The sequence below is a fragment of the Lepidochelys olivacea genome (genome assembly GCF_965140295.1).
Source record: "Lepidochelys olivacea isolate rLepOli2 genome assembly, chromosome: 8".
Lineage (NCBI taxonomy): Eukaryota > Metazoa > Chordata > Testudines > Cheloniidae > Lepidochelys > Lepidochelys olivacea.
Genome location: NC_140418.1, coordinates 51,349,268 through 51,364,581, shown reverse-complemented (window position 1 = coordinate 51,364,581; position 15,314 = coordinate 51,349,268). Strand labels below are relative to the sequence as shown.

Below are 15,314 nucleotides of genomic sequence, written 5' to 3'. Positions count from 1 at the left end.
CAGTGTGGCGCATGGCTGCCCTCTTCTGCAGGCTGGATGGGAGGCCCCAGCTCCATTTTGATCTGCCTATTTGAATCAAGATGGTGCACTGCATGCTGAGACTACCATCTGCACCCCATTCCTCTGTGCAAGCAGTTTGCTGCTCCCCTGTTTATAAGGTACTCCCAAGCAAGGGAGAAGCTCACAGAGGAGTGGGCTGCAGATGGTAGTAGGTTCCAGCATGCAGTGCTGCATCTTGATTCAAAGGCTACTCACCCCCTGCTGCCTTCCCTGCGCTATATGGCTGCATTTTGCTCAAATTAGGTCCAGGTTTTGGGCTCTAGCTCATATGGGAGCAACACATTTTTCATATGTATTTCTTAATATTAGAAATCTATGGGATACAGCTGAGATCTGAACCAGGTCTCGGCAGTGTTGACCACTCCCACGGTTTTATTGCGAGTCTTGTGATATTTGGTGTTTTCCTTAAATCCCCAGTTCCTGGAGTCACGATTACGTGAGAATTTCAGCTTTCAGTTAAATAAAAGTAAGATTGTAGGGCTAGTGATTGTAAAAGAAAGCTTTAAGACATGTTCTGAGTGTACCTTAAAGGCTCAGAAATAGAAGGCAAATAAAAAGAACCCAGAATTTATTATATTTTAAAATCTCACAATTTTTAAGGCAACCTTCTGATTTAGCAGTAATGCACATATATAGTCTGTATAATTTTCAAAGTACAGGCCTAACCGTGCAGACTTTCAGTGGATCATTCACATGGCTGAGATTTAGCACTGTTGGTGTCAGAGGCCCTGATCACGATTACAGCCTATTGGGCTGAGCCCTGCATTACCATATAGTAAGAGGCAGCCCCTGCCCTAAAAAGTTGATGGTCTAACTTGCAAGTATTAATGATATCTAAATCTAATGTGACAACTATGGCATTTCTGTTATAATGTTGTCAGTATATGAAGCAATCTTTCTAACCAAATATATAACTAAACTATATTAATAACACATGTATAAGAATCATATACCTTTGCCATGGATTTTCAATATTATACATAGGAGCCAGTTTTATAGCATTGAAAATATATATCATTTTGATTTTTAGTGAATTTAAATATATACTAAATTATGTTTCTCTGGTCTGGGTAGCAAGTGACTAATGCTGTCATTGCAGGTGTTCCCCTGGATGGGGCCAGCTTGCCCCTGGAATGTTCCTGCAGTTGCCATGTTTTAATTTACATTATTAACCATGGGTTTCAGAGTAGCTTATGCTCAAATAAATTGGTTAGTCTCTAAGGTGCCACTAGTACTCCTTTTCTTTTTATTATTAACCATGCAACATTGTACAGACCAGGTGGCAACAGAAGTCCAGGTATACAACAGAGTCCAGTCATTGGGATTAGCCCTTCAGCCTATCCCCATTTTATCTGCCACTGAGTAAATCTGCAACGCTGATACTCTTTCTGTACAGTTCAGAGTGAGATAACATCAGTTTTGTGGCTGGAGAGACAAAGGAGGAACATTATAAGTGTTACACAGAAACTCCAGTGGCGCGTGGCACATGAGCACTGAAGGACCTTCTTCCCCCACAAGGACCTTCTCAATATGGCAGAATTCAGCAGCTGGAGAGGCCTTTCTGCCTTCTCTCTTCGCATTGGTGCTCGGAGCTAATCGTTCCGACCACCAGCAAAGGCTTCAGTATGAAGATTCCGGCCAGCTGACGTGGCAGAGCCTGTGTGTGTGGGAGCATCCTTGCTAGGGAGCCGGGGCAGAGCCTGTCAGGATGGGATGCAGCAGCCCAGCCTTTGCTTTAGGGGTAGGCGGTGTAAGTAGCTACTTTTCAGTATTCACGGTAGAGAATAACCGGATTTATTGAAGGGGGAAGAAAGCGGGGGGAGGGGAGGGACTTCCAGATTTGTGAGGCTTGATTTGTAATAGGACCCAATAGAGATTAATTGCCTTTCTGCTACAGCCAAACTGAGAACTTTATAATCCGTATAAAAACATGCTTTGATTTTAACAAATGCCAGCTCTTTGGAAACCCACTTCTTTATTTGGAGGAGCATGGGCTGGATGTAAAATGCCTTTTGCTTAATTTGCTGTAGGCGAAGAGTGACCCTTTTTTGCAGTTTATTGAACTTTCCTTAAAATCACCAGAGATCCATTCCAGACAATCTTGTTAATTATATTATTAAAATATCACCGTGCATAATTCAGGGGTGAAGGTGGCAAAGTCCAGTGGTTTGGGGGATTGAAAACAGTGAATGTGGGGCAGGGAGACTTGAAAATTTAGACACACAAACTATCTGTTTGGTAATGGGAAAATGCCTGCCAAGAAATGATAAATCAACACCTGGAGCAGATCCACAGAGAGGTGCTATGCTACTGCTGGAGATTGCACTAGTAGAGTTACCAGCTGTTTTCAGGGGCAGTGCTGGAGTATTGTTTGTTTTATATTTTGTCCTATATAAAACCCACACTAATAAATAGGAATTGATATAGAAGCTGCCTCCTCTCTTTGTGCTTAAACCTGTGAAGATCTGAGCCCTCACAACATTGGCATCAACGAGGAGGCATTGGATTCTAATACAGTCCTGATTTGCCTAGGTTAGCCTGTGTCTTGCAAGATGTTAAAAGGACACAATGCAGGAATTACTGGGTGAGGTTCTACAGTCCGTGCTATGCAGGAGATCAGACTAGATAATCAGAATGATCCCTTCTGGCCTTAAAATCTATGCATCTAATATTATTACAACCAAAAGTTTTAAAAATCAATTTTCATACGTTGTGCTGTTTGTTTACTTTTTGTATTTCTCTCAGCTCAGATGATGACGATAGATCAAGGGTTCTCAAACTTCATTGCACTGTGATCCCTTTCTGACAACAAAAATTACTACACAATCCCAGAAGTGGGGACCAAAGCCTGAGCTTGCCTGAGCCCCGCTGCCCTGGATGTGGGGGGCCAAAGCCTGAGCCTCGCCGCCCCGGGAGGTGGAGAGGGGGCAAAGCCTGAGCCTCGCCGCTCCGGGGGGTGGAGAGGGGGCAAAGCCTGAGCCTCGCCGCCCGGGGGGTGGGGAGGGGGGCAAAGCCTGAGCCTCGCCGCCCCGGGGGGTGGGGAGGGGGGCAAAGCCTGAGCCTCGCCGCCCCAGGGGGGTGGGGAGGGGGGCAAAGCCTGAGCCTCGCCGCCCCGGGGGGGTGGGGAGGGGGGCAAAGCCTGAGCCTCGCCGCCCCGGGGGGTGGGGAGGGGGGCAAAGCCTGAGCCCCGCCGCCCTGAGTGGGGGGGCCAAAGCCAAAGCCTGAGCCCCGTCGCACTGGGCAGAGGGGAAAGCCAAAGTCCAAGCCCTGCCACACCAGGTTGGGGGACCCAAAGCCCAAGGCCTTCAGCGTTGGGCTGTGGCTTCGGCCTGGGCAATGGGGCTCAGGCTTTGGCTTTGGCCCCAGGCCTCAGCAAGTCTTAATGCCAGCCCTGGCAACCCCATTAATATGGGGTTGCGACCCACTTCGGTTCTCAAACTGTGGGTTGGGATCCCAATGCACTAGATTATTTGGGTTGCCCGCACTGAAAGGCAATGTATGTGATACATTTTTAAGGGTCTAGAACTGAGAAGTCTTTTCACCTCTCACTACTCTGATTCTATTTTTTTATTCTATTTTCCTGTCATTTAAAGGGATACTATGAAAATTTAAGTAAGTTTTAACAAAAATGAGCTAAAAGTAGTTCCAGGCAGTAGATCTACGCCCAATTTCCTCTGCCAATGTATGGGGTGTCTTGCAATCACAAATTCCTAATTTTTTTCAATTTTTCCCTTGAAGGACTCACACAAACAAGGGAAACTGGCTGACTACCAGGGGTGCAGTAACACTGACTATAAGCCAAGTGGTGTGAAATGCACAAACCAAGCAAACTGAAGAAACGGGGAAATATTTCCCATCTAATCTTAGTAAAACAATTATAGATAAAATTTGTCAGAGAAATGTGATTTCTAAGATCTTGTTCTTTTAGCTTTGTTTAGAAAGTATTGTTATTCAATATATAATGCGTTAACCGTCAGAAATGTAGTTAAAAGGTCTCCCACACATATTTAATATTACTTTTTCTTTTTTTGAGCATCCTTTATTATCTTTCTACTGTCCCTTTGTTTCTTCCATCTCTGTCTCTTCTTCCCTCATTCTTCTGTTCCCAGCCTCCAGCTCTTCTGTTGTGCTTCCTGGCTTTCCTAACTGATATTTTTTGCAGCTGTCCAGTTTAGGCTGCTCTTTCTGGAAACGTTATGTTGCTGGCCTGGTAGTGTTTCCCTACATCTTCTTTCCTTGCACAGCCTGAGTAGTATAGCTTCTCTGGTCATCTCAGACATAAATAGCATTGATGACTGCTGCTTTGTGCAGTTTAAACTGTGGCTTTTTCCTCACAACACACACTGTCCTTCGCTATTTAGTGGATTACTGCAGTCTTGGAAATTATGCCCCTTTGCAAAGATTCTGCTCATCCTGAAGTGGCTGAGAATTTTAAGATCCCTAATATAAATGATGCCCTGGTGGGAGGCAGGCTTTAAAAAAAAAAGTACCAGTTGCCTACTAGAGAGAGGCCTAAACTTACCAGCCAGAAACCAATAGAAAAATCAGGTGATAGTAAATACAGTAATTCCTCGCTTAACATTGTAGTTATGTTCCTGAAAAATGCTACTTTAAGTGAAAAGATTTTAAGTGAATCACTTTCCCCATAAGAATTAATGTAACTCCGGGGGGGAGGGGGGGTGTTACGTTCAAGGGAACATTTTTTTGCCAGATAAAAGACTATATTTTTATTTATATATATATACACACACACACACACACACACAGACACATACAGTATAAATTTTAAACAAACAATTTAATACTGTACACAGCAGTGATGATTGTGAAGCTTGGTTGAGATGGTGAAGTCAGAGGGTGGAAGACGGTAGGATATTTCCCAGGGATTGCCTTACTGCTAAATGATGAACTAGCACTTGGCTGAGCCCTTAAGTGTTAACACATTGTTGTTAATATAGCCTCACACACTACAAGGCAGCACAAAAGTAGGGAGGGGAGACAGCATGGTAGAGAGAGACAGAGAGACACACCGTGTGTGTGAGAGAGAGAGACAAGCATTGCCCCTTTAAGTACGCTGACCGCACTCTAAGTACATTGCCTTTTTAAGTAGATCAGCAAGTTGAGACAGCAGCTGCTGCCAGCAAGCTTCCTGAGCCCTGTCATGTCTCCCCCTTGCTCTGTGGAGATAAGGTGCAGGAGTGAGGGGAGGGGTACACCCTGACATTAGCACCCCTTTTCCCTCCACTTCTGCACAGCAAGCAGGAGGCTCCTGGGAGCAGCTCCAAGGCAGAGGGCAGGAGCAGCACATGGCAGTGGGGGGAGGGACAGCTGAACAGCCCCACAATTTATAGCTTGCTGGGCGGCTGCGCACAGGGAACTTAGGGGAGTGGGGAGCTGATGGGGGGCTGCTAATCCACCCTGGTTCCAAGCCCCGACACTAGCTCCAATGGGCTGCTCTTCCTGCAAGCAGTGGACAAAGCAGTGGCTGCTAAACAATGTTATAAGGGAGCATTGTGCAACTTTAAGCATGTTCCCTAATTGACCATCAATGTAACAACATTAAATGGGATGACTTTAAGTGAGGAGTTACTGTAGAAAAGTTATCAACAGGAGTAACCGCATCAGTGCCTGTGTATTGCTTACAACTTTCTGATGGGCAAGAGAAATGTGAAACTGATATGATTGTGCAGTCCTGAAACAGACAAAGTTTTGAATAGCAGCAGTGAAACCGACAAGGGACTTGTTAATTTTACTCTGACAAAGCAGCAACTGAGGTAGTGGAACAATCTGTCTGCCTACTAGTTCTAGTAGCTGATGGCAGGTCAGAATTTACTGGCTCTGGAGAGTTCTATGGACTGGGGTTTGAGACCCCATGGTCCCTGACAGTTGTACACCACATGGAAGGAAGCTTTTCTGAGATTTTCAGTAAAGTCTTTGCTCTGACCTTTGACCTCCAGATCATTCAGTAGTTACAGATGATGGAACAATCAAACATGATTGGGGTTGCGGGGAGGGGGAGGTTTACATTTGCTCAAACTATATTCATCCACAGTTAGTAGTAAATTAACTAAGAAGCTTAATTAGCAAGTTTCATTTATTTCTCAGGTGGCCTGTTGGCTGCATGATGAGATCAAATACTGTGGTGATGAGTATGGTATAAGACCATAAATAGAATAGAATAGATCCACTATTTATTATTAATAATAAAAGGAAAAATATCTGTGGGTTTTTTGGACTCCATATGTTGCATGGTGGACCCCTAACCAATGAGAAGAGAGGAACAAATGAAAAAAAAAGAGTAAAGTTGTTCCACTTGTATTATAAGGGAGGGAGGTAACTGGTTAACAAGTTACCATGGGAAGTTTGTCTCCCTTTTTCCTTTAGCTGTTATGGTTTTAAATTCCACGTGTCCCAGGCTGCCTAAATCTCAGCGTCTCTGGAAGCCTGAATAAACGCAAAAGCAAATCCCTGACAAGGGCAGAGAAAACAGGCACGGAAGGGTTTGTCCCGAGGCAGGTGAGCAGCCTGCACTTTGCTCTGCTTCGTCAGCTGGGGGGGGATGTTTCTGTAGCAGCAAAGAGCCGGGAGTGCTGATCCAGGTTGAGGGTCAGGCAGGCATCAGCCGATGTGGCAGGTGGACTTTGACAGCTGCCTTTGGGGACGGAGAGAGCTCAGGCCAGATCTGCAAAGCTGCCGGTGGTGGGCACGTTCGAACAGGTGTGTGTACGCAGATGGGCATTTTGCTGCTCGCTGGGCTTTCTCCAGGTGCTTGTCATCCCGTGGCACCTGGAAAATCAATCACCATTTCAACCCGTTGCTCTTAGTTCTGGGCTGTGGGATGACATGTACTCAGAATAGACTGACACACAGACAAGTGTGTGCTCTAGAAAGCTGCTCAGTCCAGCATTTTATGCTTCGTGTGGTGTGGAGGGGGTGTGTGTGTCTCAAGTCGAGATCACATTGGTGCGAATTGTGAGTGTTGACCCTTAGAATAGCACAGAACAGTTTTGGTAAAGGGGTGGGAGAGGGGAAGAGATTGTAGCTTTTTGGGTGGGAAGGGGCAGAGGTTTTATTAAAACGAATTGGTGTCAGCCCCTGGTTGCACATGCCCCATAGTGGCTGCACAAAGGACTAAAGAGCTGAGCATGCCTTACCCTTTAGAATGGGTTAGATAAAAAACCCTCACCGGAGCACCCCTGAAATCCAGATTTGGATCCAGGTTTTGTGGCTAGGGACCATTTCTTGGGCATTAGCTATAATAGAGCTGTGGGTGTCTCCAAGCGCTCCATTCTCTAGAAATGTTTTTACTATTACCTGACTTTCTGGATGTGGGGACTGATAACATCGCAAAGTGAGTGCTGTTAGTGGGTTCATTGCCCACTCTATGGCTTCCGTGCAGTTCATTTCATCAGGACTTTTGCTGTTACACCAGGCATTAAAGGGGGCAAGTAACCAAGGGCAGACTAAAATGGTGGTGCCTCCAAATTGCTCCCAGGGCCAGTGGTGCTCCTGGCAAACAACTCCAGCAGTGGGGAGGTGGGATCCTATTTTAGGCCAGGCTGTGGGACCTGGATCATGCCTTCATCTTTCCTGAGGTCAGGTAGCTGGTCAGGACTGTACAGTGTCTGAGGGGAAGGCTCTCTGAAGACCCCTTTGCAATATCCTCCCACCCCTGAAACGTACTTGCTATTTTGGGGTTGTGGGAAACATATTGCCCAAGTTACTTGCACTTGCAAGGTTGGCTTGTCTCCCTCTCCTCCCAGCACAAGTTTCACCCATCAAGACTTGAAAAATGTTTCAGACACCTACTAGCCCTAGGACTAATTCTACTAGCTGAAAGTGTTCCTATCAGCAAGAGGGATGGGGTTCTACCAGCCAGGCTGAGGGACAGTGCCCTGGTGAGAAGCTAATAGATGTCTAATACATTTGAAACTACACGCCTCCAGTTGCTGAAAGGCAGAGGGAGCTTCCTGTCTCTTTACCCTGAAAACTTCTGGCTGCTATGCGGCAGGGGTTCAGCTACTCTACATTTCCCACTTGTATTTATTTTTTTCTTATTCTATGAGACTAACTGTAGTTCCTGCTTTTGCTGCTCTTCATAGTTTTCTGAGCCATCTTCAGCAGCAGCATTGTGTTTTGACAGTTTCACTGCAGCCCACTGGGTTGTGAGTGACTGATCAGTCTTGTTAATTTCTGCTTAGGGAAAGCTATGAGCAGCAAGAGAGTCATAGAATATAGAATATCAGGGTTGGAAGGGACCTTAGGAGGTCATCTAGTCCAACCCCCTGCTCAAAGCAGGACCCATCCCCAACTAAATCATTTCAGCCAGGGCTTTGTCAAGCCTGACCTTAAAAACCTCAAAGGAAGGAGATTCCATCACCTCTCTAAGTAATGTGTTCCAGTGCTTCACCACCATCCTAGTGAAAAAGTTTTTCCTAATATCGAACCTAAACCTCCCCCACTATAACTTGAGACCATTACTCCTTGTTCTGTCATCAGCTACCATGGAGAACAGTCTAGAGCCATCCTCTTTGGAACCCCCTTTCAGGTAGTTGAAAGCAGCTATCAAATCCCCCCTCATTCTTCTCTTCCGCAGACTAAACAATCCCAGTTCCCTCAGCCTCTCCTCATAAGTCATGTGTTCCAGTCCCCTAATCATTTTTGTTGCCCTCTGCTGGACGCTTTCCAATTTTTTCACATCCTTTTTGTAGTGTGGGGCCCAAAACTGGACACAGTACTCTAGATGAGGCCTCCCCAATGTCGAATAGAGGGGAACGATCACATCCCTTGATCTGCTGGCAATGCCCCTACTTATACATCCCAAAATGCCATTGGCCTTCTTGGCAATAAGGGCACACTGTTGATTCATATCCAGCTTCTCGTCCACTGTAACCCCTAGGTCCTTTTCTGCAGAACTGCTGCCGAGCCATTTGGTCCCTAGTCCGTAGCAGTGCATGGTATTCTTCCTTCCTAAGTGCAGGACTCCGCACTAGTCCTTGTTGAACCTCATCAGCTTTCTTTTGGCCCAATCCTCTAATTTGTTTAGGTCCCTCTGTATCCTATCCCTACCCTCCAGCGTGCCTACCTCTCTTTCCAGTTTAGTGTCATCTGCAAACTTGCAGAGGGTTTTTATGCCATCCTCCAGATCATTAATGAAGATATTGAACAAAACCGGTCCCAGAGTCCTTCTGGCTGTCTGTCTGCAGATTCAGGAAAACAGCTCTGCATTAGCTCATATATGGAAGGTTCTCTTTGCAACTGGAAAGGCAAGAAACATATTGGGATTTTCTAAATGGAAAATTAAATTCTGCAAAAATTGCCTCACTTGCCAGGGAATGCTTCCAACTTGCCACTGGTGAGTGGACAGGTAGATTTTCCATGCCCGTGGACATTGGCATCTTGAAGGGAGTCAAAAGGACATGAACTAACGACAAAGCTGATTGGTATTATGGCACTGGAAACATGGCAATGTACTTTGCAGGCTGACTTTGAGGTGGTTTAGATTTCATGCCCTGGGATTTATTTCTTTGTTTACAGGAAGCTACAAAACTACAAAAAACTAAACCAAGGAGGAGGAGCTCTACAGCAAGACCCAGATGGACCCTTGGGTGCCCCCCGGGCAGCCCCAACCAAGAGGGAGGCATGTAGCCCAGATGGAGGGCCAGGACAGAGGGTCGTGGGAAGAAGGCTACCACAGACCTCGACCCCAGTCCAGGCATAATGGTGAGAGGTATTATCACCAGCAACAGGACCTCAGAACAGGATCTCATCTGTGGCCGGACCCATGGCCAGGGGACCAGATCAGACCAGGCTCCAGAGCAGAATATTATGAAAGCAGTTATCTCACTGGACCGTATTCAAGGTAAGGTTTGAATAAAATTAAGTAACTGTATGGATCAAACTGTCCTCTGTGGGTGCTTATCCCTCCACAGTCTCCTAAATAGCCAGTTATTAAAACAGGAGCTGCAGTGGCTGCTTTATTTAGGGTTGTGTAACAGTTTCCATTCTAATTCCCTCTTTATGGTCATGTATAATTTTCTAAAACTCACTTTTGGGGCTGAAATTTTCCAGGTTTGACCTCTATCCATCAGTGAATTTCTTTTGAAAATTGGAACAAATATAATTCAGCTCTTTTGAGTGCTAGGAAAGTGATAAAAATATAAAGAATAATGTAACACAGATTATTTAAGCCATATTAACTCTGCTGCAGAAACATTCAGGGGAGGAAGGATAAAATGTGGGATGGACACATCATTTATTGAGGAGAAGTGGCTTTGAGTGTCCTGGCAGATACAGGTTTTGATTTGACCAAGGTACGGACCTTTGAAAATTGCATGTTGTACCTGCGAAGTCCACTTTGCAGTGGGTTTTTCACAAAGCTTGTGAAATGCTCTGCTAAGTGGTGTGAGTGAACTGTAAGGGGTTGAGGGAGAGCTCTGGGCACTTTGGGATTCAGCAGAGAAGGGAGCCCTACTGGGAAGCCCTTTAGGAGCATGGCATCTTCAATTGTTTGCAGGAAAGAAGCTATTTTTTCCAAATCTCCTAAACTGCTCTTGAGGGTGGATCCCTCCAGCAGAGCTCCTAGGGATATTCCAGAGGTGTCCAGCCAAATGATTTCAGAATTCCACCAAAGCTGGTAGGGCTCCAGTAGCCTGGAGATGACGCTTCTCTGTTAAGAACAGGAGGCGAAGGGAATCTGTTCCCCAAACCTCCCACTCTTGCTCCGTGCTTCAGAACACGCACCCTAACATCTGACCTTGACAATAGCCCTGACTGTGACCCTGCAGCTGAATATGGGGCTGATGAGACCCTGGCATTTATTTTATTGACCTCGTTTCACAACGGAGTCCCAAAAATCTCAGACTGGGATGGGATCCTGACCCAGCATTTCATTCCACACCTGATCCCTTGGCTTTTCACCTTGGAACTGATCCAGAATAGAATCTGGTGTCCTGACCCTAGATCTAGTTCTGATGCAGGACTAGTCTCCTGATCCTCTGTTTGGATCTGGAAATGAGGGCATGGGAGCTGCCCAGTGCCAATATAGTTCTGATGGGGATTCCTTTCTCTTGCTGTCCTTTTGGTTCTCTGCCCTCTCTGTTCTGTATATTTGGGATTCATTTCAGGCAAGGCTATGAGGACCCCTATTGGAGCTACCCATCACCAAGCTCCGGGGAAGACTACGCTTACAGAGGTTATCACAGACCCTCTCAAGTACTGCAGCGTGAGAGAGGTACTGTACATTCCTCTAGGAAATGAAAACTACTTTGCTTGCTGTTTCTTGCTGGCCTGGCCAGTCTAGTGGTCTGTTGGTCGGTTGGCAATTCTTGACAGTTCTTTTAGCATTAGCCCTGTACAATGCATCCCTTCTCTGACATACATATGTCTCTATGTCATGGTGACCAGCCCTCTTAGAGGAGGAGAGCTGGTTGTTGCCTCCTCCAGAACCAGCTACTCACTTTTTCTTGATTAGATGGGCTTTCCAAAGAGCATCCCAAGATGTTCTCCCTCTCCTGAGGAGCTGAATTCAGTGCCTCCATTCTCAGCCCTTGAATCCTGGTCTCATGATGCAAGATTTGGGTTTGCATCTGAGAGACATCCACAGCAGTGACATACAGGAGCATTTGAGCGCCATGTAACAGGTGAAGCATCAGGTCATTATGGGTCCCAGACAGTGTAAGATAGTGCTGATTTCACTGTGTGATCAGAGCTCGCTACCTGATGACATTTCTGAGCTAAAGGAAATGTGAAGGAAGGGATGTCTGTTACTGTGCATGTAATTTATAGGTGTGTATTGGACGTACAGGCATACACGCCACATACATATATCATGGCACTAACTAGGCAGAATAATTTGGAAGCAATGGAGTGCAAATGACAAATCCTGACTCAATCTTGTCCCTTTTAAAACTTTATTAATACTAATTGCACTGAAGAAAAATACTAGATCTTTATGGTGGTTTTCTCTGAGTGTGCAGATCCAGGGCACGAAGATCCTTATGGCAGGCACATGAATTACTGGTATCAGAACTACTACAGAGACTCCCGTCATGACCACGAGACCAGCCCATTTGGGCAGAATGATGTGTCACAATACCGGTAAGGGTGATTAGAATGGGAAGGGAAGAACCTAATGTCTGTGCATGAGCTTTTCGGGCAGGTTTCCAACTTCCCCCGTCAAAACCCAAGCAATACCATGTGATAGATAGGGGTGTGTGGTTATGCTGTCGTCCCAGATGCACTGGGATGGAATGTCTCCAGTAGCTACGTGCCGGTGGGACCCCACGCTGCACACCCTGAACCTGTTGTGGTTTGCTTAGTGAATTGTGACCTGAGCAAGTAGTCTCAGTTACGCAGCCAGCGGCTCCATTGGCCCACGCTGTTTTGTGTTAATGTGCATACACGGTGCTCGCTGGCTCTCCTGCAGCTTCCCATGGTGTCACCATTAGATCACTCTTGAAATAGCCTCTCAGGTCAGTTTCAAGGATGTTCTCTACTGTATTTCAAACCTGGTGCAGCCAGGGTTCCCCCAGCATCACTCTGTCGGTGTACATGGCCTGGCCCTGCTCAGTCACGTGCTCTGCGGAGCTGATTAGCGCTTTGGGCAGCACTAGCCACATCCCCTTAGCTTCCTAAAACACAGGCAGTGGGATTATGATGTGTGCATAGGGCAAGGGAGAAAGGGTTCCCTGTGCCTTATCCATGCTTAGCATCAGGCTAGCCATCCTAGTGCTCCTAGGGCCTGATCTGATCCCTAATGAAAGACTCCCATTGACTTCAAAGGGCTTTGGATCAGGCCTCTAGATTAAAAATTGTACTGGACAGGGACTCTGTCTGTCCAGCACCGGACACACTGACCCCACGCAGGAAACAATGATGACAGTGAATTGCGTTTCAGTGGTTTGGCCTGTGTGATTGCAGCCAGAAGAGGGCTGATGCTTAGGGCCAGATTTTAAAAAGCTCTTAAGGCACGTAATGGTGCAGACAATCCCTCTAGGTGCCAATCTGCCTCTATAGGGGCCTAAATACCTTTAAAATCTGGCCCTTAGTAGCCAGTACCCAGCTTTTCATCTTGGCAGGATGCAGACAGAATCCGTGCCATTGGACTGCAAAACTACTGCTCTGGCTCTTTCTGCAGGAGACTGAGTCTGTTCTAACAAGCCGGTTCTGTGTATTCTCATTTCCCTTGAATAAAGAGAAGGAGTCTTCACCCCCATGTGGCAGCAGCCACTGGCTTTTCACCTAAGAAAGTCATCAGTACTGGAACTTGATGAGCACATCTGCAGTGGGTTTTGTGGATGGCTCACAACACATCTGCCCTGATGTTGGGTTGGCACTCTGTTCCCTCCCACAGCTCAAAGAGCTACAGTTTCTACGAGGACAGGTACATCTCGACTCCCAGGCAGGAGCATACTGGGGAGGAATCCCGGGGGAACTACGTGGAGGACGCCCGCTTCCAGCAGTATGAGGTAACCACAGAGAGACAGATGAGTCGGAGATCTGAGGTTCTTCTGGAGATTTTGGAGAGTGTCTGTCAGCCCATCTGTGTGGGAGTGTTGCATAGTTGTTAGACCAGGCACTCAGGAGGTCTGAGTTCTATCCTTGGATCTACCACCAACTCTCTGTGTGACGTTGAGCAATTGCCTTCCCGCCCAGTGCCTCAATTTCCCAGTTTGCAAAATGGGGGTAGTCTTACTTCCCTATCTTCCAGCGTTGATTCATTACTGTTTGCAGAGTGCTTTGAGAGCCTCACATGGAAACATGATGGAAGGGCTATTAGTATCATTACCACAAAGGCTTCTTCTGTGGGGCTGTCACTTGTACTCTCCATGGCATCTGGAGGCAGGGCCCACCTTTGCTGCACCTGGAACTGGCGCAAAGGGTGGTCTTGGTGGGTTTCTCCACCCTCTGTTATTCTAGGACCTCTATGTTAGTCCAGTCCCTCCACACACCAGGGGGCTGTCCAGCAGAACGGTTATCTGCTCCCAGAAGAGGTGGTGACAGCTGCCTATGACAGAGGACTGCTTATTTCCACGAGTGACAGGAGGCTCTGTCTGAGTGACTGCATTTTGCAAATGATCAAATGACAAAACGTATCTAGAAAATGCTTATTTGCTTCCGCAGGAGCATACGCGGGTGTCTGTGTCAGATCAGTGAGAGGTATTGGGCCAGAGCTGCAGCTGGTGTCAAATGGTATAGCTCCATGGAAGTCAATGGAACTATGTGGATTTACACCAACCGAGCATCTAAATCATATTCAACAAAACCACCAGGAATAAGCAAAGTGTGACTGAAAGAGTTTTAGAACTTAAAGTGCTTGAGATCATTTGAGGGGAGACGTTGCTGTAACACACATCAGTGGGAGCAATGTCTGTCCCCCTGTGCCAGATCCGCAGAGGACACAAGCTGGTTACAGCTCTTAGCTTGAGACTAGGCAGTTTAGCTCAAGCTGGAGAGACCCCTGTTGTTTGTTCTGCAGGCGCTGGTCCAGTGCCGGTGCTGGCCAAGCTGGGCACTGTGACACTGTATAAATGCAACATGTCTTTGTTGTGTTACAGCTCCATTTCCACACAATGCAACTCTCACCCCTCTTGCCAGTCTCCCTTCCCACCTTTCCCGTCTGGCAACCTCAGGCCACCATTTTCTCTGCTTCCCTTTCCCCATGGCTCCTGTGGCTTCTCTTTTCCCTCAGCTCCCCGCCCCACGTGAGCTCAGCTGGCTCGTGCAGTACAAGGATTCCGGCCTCAGCTCCAGCAGCTATGAACTCAGTCAGTACATGCGCGACTCTCCCAGTCAGTATGCCCAAGATCCTTCAGAGACCTGGAGTCCAGTTCAAGCAGGTGGGTGTGAGGTGAGGGCACCAGGCCTCCATGGGGTGGGCAGGCACATGCAGATGCTCTCACAGCGGGGATAGTGGGCTGTATGAGAATATGGCTGTTGCCCTCACGTATGAGCCTGTAAAGCATCATGGGAAGTTCGAATGGCCATTACTGATGCTTAAGGCCAGATTTTAAAAAGCTTTTAAGGCACCTAACGGTGCAGACAATCTCACTTGGAAAGCAGCATGTGGAAATTACCGGGTGAGGCTGGGCATCACCCAGCAGTACTGGAGGGTGGGGGCAGGGTGATGCTGGGCATTGCCCAGCAGTACTGTAGGGTATGTCCATATAACCCAGTGTTAGATTTAGTAGGGACTTCAGTCAGTTCAGAGAAGGGCTGTTTCCCTGAATTCTGCCTGGCACAGTCTGTAGGGC

General features: G+C 46.9%; 1 protein-coding gene across 5 annotated transcripts in view; it reads left to right on the top strand.

Annotated features, from left to right (window-relative positions):
• The first annotated feature begins 1,691 nt into the window (after window positions 1-1,691).
• The window catches only part of LOC311525175 (protein transport protein Sec16B-like), a 44,713-nt gene continuing 31,090 nt past the window's right edge, over window positions 1,692-15,314 (top strand). For 3 of the 5 annotated variants that reach the window (XM_084637042.1, XM_084637043.1, XM_084637040.1), the window contains exons 1-6: window positions 1,692-1,810; window positions 9,598-9,922; window positions 11,187-11,293; window positions 12,039-12,159; window positions 13,415-13,529; window positions 14,753-14,900. In XM_084637042.1, the coding sequence (XP_084493168.1) occupies window positions 9,657-9,922; window positions 11,187-11,293; window positions 12,039-12,159; window positions 13,415-13,529; window positions 14,753-14,900 (757 nt within the window). In that variant the 5' untranslated portion in view covers window positions 1,692-1,810; window positions 9,598-9,656. Of the gene's footprint in view, window positions 1,811-6,699; window positions 6,778-9,597; window positions 9,923-11,186; window positions 11,294-12,031; window positions 12,160-13,414; window positions 13,530-14,752; window positions 14,901-15,314 lie in introns of those variants that run through there. The other 2 variants (XM_084637041.1, XM_084637044.1) reach the window with 2 other exon arrangements.